Below are 4,138 nucleotides of genomic sequence, written 5' to 3'. Positions count from 1 at the left end.
CAAAATTCAGATTTTTTTTGGAAGTTGAAATTTTCTAATAACTGTCAAAGGTTATTGCTCGAATTTATGTATTAGGTTGTTGGTTGCAGTAATTATTTATTCAGCCTCAAGATGCTCCCAGAGGATACGGAGAGGGTCGGCTGCCAATTCACCGTCCGCAGAAAAACTATGAGTTGTTGCGTCCTGACCAATTAACCAGCAGATCATCGCTATCGCAAAAATTAAGGCACATGACGGGCTCGTTGACTTCTACGGCTAATTGCTAAACTATCACTGTTGACTGATTATGCCGTCCAGCAAGGAAGAGAAACGAGAGAGTCATTCACAAAACCCACAGGTTCGCCTTATTAATTGGAACAAAGGAAGTACAGTACTGCTATAAACTATCACCGTCACCTAATTAAGCTATCCAACAAGAGACGAGGTGCATTCATAAACCAACCAAGACTGCCATAGCCTATAGGTTCGTGGAAGGCGCAGAGGAGCAGTACGTTACGTTGATGGAGATCACAAAGGTGGACCTCCGTGGGGTGGAGCCAGGCGGACGAGGATGGGACGAAGCCCGGGATGCGGTGACCGCGTCCGTGGTGGCCTACGGCTTCGTCGTAGTCCAGCACGCCGGGCTGGACAGAGACAAGCGGCAGGCGCTGTTCGATCGCGTCATGCCGGAGCTGTTCGCGCTGCCGGCGGAGGCCAAGCGGCTTAACGTGTGCGACGATGTGATCTATGGAGGGTACATCGGGCAGATTCCCGGACTGGCTTACGAGACCATGCGCATCCAGGACATCGCCGATGCCGGCACCATCAGGGACTTCGCCAATCTCTTCTGGCCGCAGGGCAACCCCGCCTTCTGGTGAGAATATATAGCTTATAATTCTGGTGAGAGATCGAGACTAGCTTATAGTAATGATTATGTGTTGACATGGATCCCAACGTTCGTTGCTGCCCAGTGAAATAGCTGCCGAATTTGCCAAGAATACTATCAAGCTGGACCAGACAGTGACGGAGATGGTCTTGGAGGGCCTTGGCGTACGGGACAGGCACGCCATAGACTCGCACCGTGAGCACCTTCGCTATTCCTTCCGGATGTCCTACTACAGTAGTTCACCGGAGGACGACGCGGCGAGAGTGTCCCTCACACCGCACCGCGACTACGTCATGACGAACGTGATCCAGCAGCACGAAGTCGAAGGGCTGGAGGTGCAGCTAAGCGACGGCAGCTGGTTCGCCGTGCCTCCCGAGCCGGACACCTACATCTTCGTCGCCGGCGAATTATTTAACGTAACACCAATTTTGTGTTCCACGCACGCATGCATTCACCCCTCCGCCTCCGTGTGCTCAAATGTGCTAATCGTTGTGAGCGTCGCGCGCCCAATTCATTCCCTGCATGCAGGTGGTGACCAACGGACGGGTGAAGGCCTGCCTCCACCGCGTAAGGACGCCGAGCAACCGCGAGCGCTACTCCGCGCTGCTCGGCACCATGCCTGCCAAGGGGAGCACGGTGCGAGCGATAGACGAGCTCGTCGACGAAGATCATCCTCTGGTGTACAATCCCTGCGACCCATACGAGTACTGCAACTACCGGTACTCGCCGGAAGGGCTCAAATTCAGAGACGCGCTCAAGGCTTTCTGCGGGGTGGGTAAAGATGAACCTCTCAGCGCATGATCGCTGACCGGATGGTTAACTGCCTGCTAACCCCAAAACATGTAAGCCAGGTTTTTATACTAGCTTTCCAGAGATGAACTTTGCAATTGTTTTTCGAGGAAATTTTGACTATATATTCCTAGTGATCTTTTACATTATTTTTGAAATCTTTCTTGAAATATGACATGATACTTCTAAAGATTCAGGCACCGGAAAGTAAGATTTCAGTTGAATGAATCTTGATTTCATAATTTCTTAGCAACTTACATGAACGAAAATAGCTAGTGGAAAATGAGCGTAGCTATTTATTCAAAACTTGAAAAATGTCACTTAAAGGTTTTTTAAAATTTTAAGTTTTTTGCTACGAGAATTCTACCTCCATCCCAAGGGTCAAGGCTTGTATTTTTTTTGTCATTAAGAACTTAGATATTATATTTCATGATAGAATTATCATATTTTATTATGAGAATTCTATTAGGAAAATACGAAAAGTTTATTACTACCTCCATCCCAAGGCTTAAGGCTTTTTTTGAAAAGTCAAATCAAGGTAAAGTTTGACCAAATTATTAGAAGAATCTATCAATAAATACGATATTTTGTATACCATACGAAAATATATTTTATTATCTATCTAATGATATTGATTTTGTATTTTGCATGTTAATGGTTTCTGATAAAAACTTGGTCAAAATTGGCATAGTTTGACTTTATAAAAAAATTAAACCTTGGGATGGGGGTAGTAATAAAGAATACTTAGGACACATGAAAGGAAGATCATGAAAGGAATGGGGTATGGAGAATATACAAAGCCCATGAAAGGAAGATAAGCGTCTCAAATAAATTGCATAATGGAAAGTATCCCCAAAAGACCTAGCGAGAAAGTAGGAATCTTGTTATAGAGAAAAAAGTAACACTCATTTCATTTTTCTGACAAATCACGTAATTCCCCAATTTCACGATCTAATAATGTTATCAAATGAATCGTAATCACTATGGAAATGATTGAGAAGGAGATGTGATTTAATACATGTTCTAAAGTTACAAATAGCATAACGGGAAGGCTCATTACAAAATTGTAAATTTCGAATTGAATCCATTTTCTAATCTATTGTATTCTTTTTCAGATTTGCACTATTTAAAGAAATACAAATTCCAATTTTGTTTTTGTGTGGGCCATATATGGTCGCATTTTCGCTTGAGAATTAGCACGAGTCAATATCAAGATAATATGTACATGGAAAATTTTATTTCAATTTTTCCGAAGCTTTTAAACAGAATTATTTGACTTTTTAGAATGGGTGCGTCTACAATATGTCCACCAAATCTGTGTGGATGAACGTAACCTCTATTTTAATGGGCTATTGGCAGATCATCCGAAATGTACTATAGGTTCTTTAGAGAAACATTTTCTCTTGTTAAAAAAAGAAAACACCAGTCTCAAGGAGAGCATGATCCAATGGGTAGACACTTGGTAATTTCATAATTCGGTATCCCATTCTCTCGTAAATATCCACCTTCTATAAATGAAGGATGGCACGATAGGGGCCTTCCCTGGTATTTAAGTGAGCCTATCTCTTGGTTAGAGAAGTGGATGATGTACAACCGATCCACCCAAGTTTAAGTTTTCACGGACGAGGGTTTGGATACTAACGAAAGATAAACCAATAAAGGAGACTTGTACATGAAGTCGGGCCTTAATAAAATACTATTCTTTGCAAGAAAAGAGAGAAAGTAATCAAAAAGTGGGGGATCGCTAAGAACCCCTCTTCCGTAAGATCACTAATCTAGAATCATTCTTACAAAGAAAAGGAAATTTCCCACTCAACAAATAGCAGAGCTGTTGTCGTGAACATAATTCTTCTCACCCTTGGGAAGTCTACATTCCTTTCAAAAACAAATTTACACGAACCTAAAATTAGAAGCTTTCAACCCCGAAAGTTCCATCAAACAAGAGCATAAAGGGAGTCGCATACCTCCTCTTACAATGCATATGCATCTTGCTGGTGGATGGGTGGTGGTTCAGATGTAAACACAATACTGCTGTGATGGAAGTGGTGGTGTTGGCAAAAATGGAAGGCCATAGATGTACCTCAATCATGAGATCATCTTCCAATAAAATGTATGAGATAAACTTATCGTAAGGTTGACTATGCATATACTCATTAGATGAGTGCTTTGGTTGCTCCTTTTCCCTAAATAGATTCCCTAAAGTATAGTTAAAAATCATCTACAGTGCAGGGACTGATTAATGCGACCAATTACTTGCATGCCAAACTGGTGTAGAGATACTTGTAAGTGCAGTAGAAGGTGTTGAGTAATATTGTTTCAGAGATAATTGTGTGAGTAAGTAACAATACAAATTAGTATAAGTTCAGAACATGGACCATTATTCAGAGGGTGAAGAGGAGAAGCCACATAGTGCACCTAAAAAGACAAAAGTGTTCTGGGGGAGGAGGAATGTTTTATTATCCATACAATTCCATAATCATTACA

General features: G+C 42.1%; 1 protein-coding gene across 1 annotated transcript; it reads left to right on the top strand.

The window, feature by feature from the left end:
* The first annotated feature begins 476 nt into the window (after window positions 1-476).
* LOC124673336 (2-oxoglutarate-dependent dioxygenase AOP3-like) lies at window positions 477-1,666 on the top strand. Its single transcript, XM_047209434.1, has 3 exons — window positions 477-853; window positions 951-1,281; window positions 1,394-1,666. The coding sequence occupies exons 1-3, from the start codon at window positions 501-503 to the stop codon at window positions 1,664-1,666; spliced, it is 957 nt and encodes a 318-aa protein (XP_047065390.1). The 5' UTR covers window positions 477-500.
* The last annotated feature ends 2,472 nt before the right edge of the window (window positions 1,667-4,138 follow it).

This window comes from Lolium rigidum, chromosome 7 (assembly GCF_022539505.1).
Source record: "Lolium rigidum isolate FL_2022 chromosome 7, APGP_CSIRO_Lrig_0.1, whole genome shotgun sequence".
Taxonomy (NCBI): Eukaryota; Viridiplantae; Streptophyta; class Magnoliopsida; order Poales; family Poaceae; genus Lolium; species Lolium rigidum.
This window is presented reverse-complemented; position numbering and strand designations above follow the sequence as displayed.

Excerpts from the sequence above, each read along its gene's own strand:
- LOC124673336 (XM_047209434.1), top strand. The coding sequence starts at position 501 with ATGGAGATCACAAAGGTGGACCTCCGTGGGGTGGAGCCAGGCGGACGA. Across the intron at positions 854-950 it reads CAGGGCAACCCCGCCTTCTG|TGAAATAGCTGCCGAATTTG; the intron begins GTGAGAATATAT and ends GTTGCTGCCCAG. Across the intron at positions 1,282-1,393 it reads TCGCCGGCGAATTATTTAAC|GTGGTGACCAACGGACGGGT; the intron begins GTAACACCAATT and ends CCCTGCATGCAG.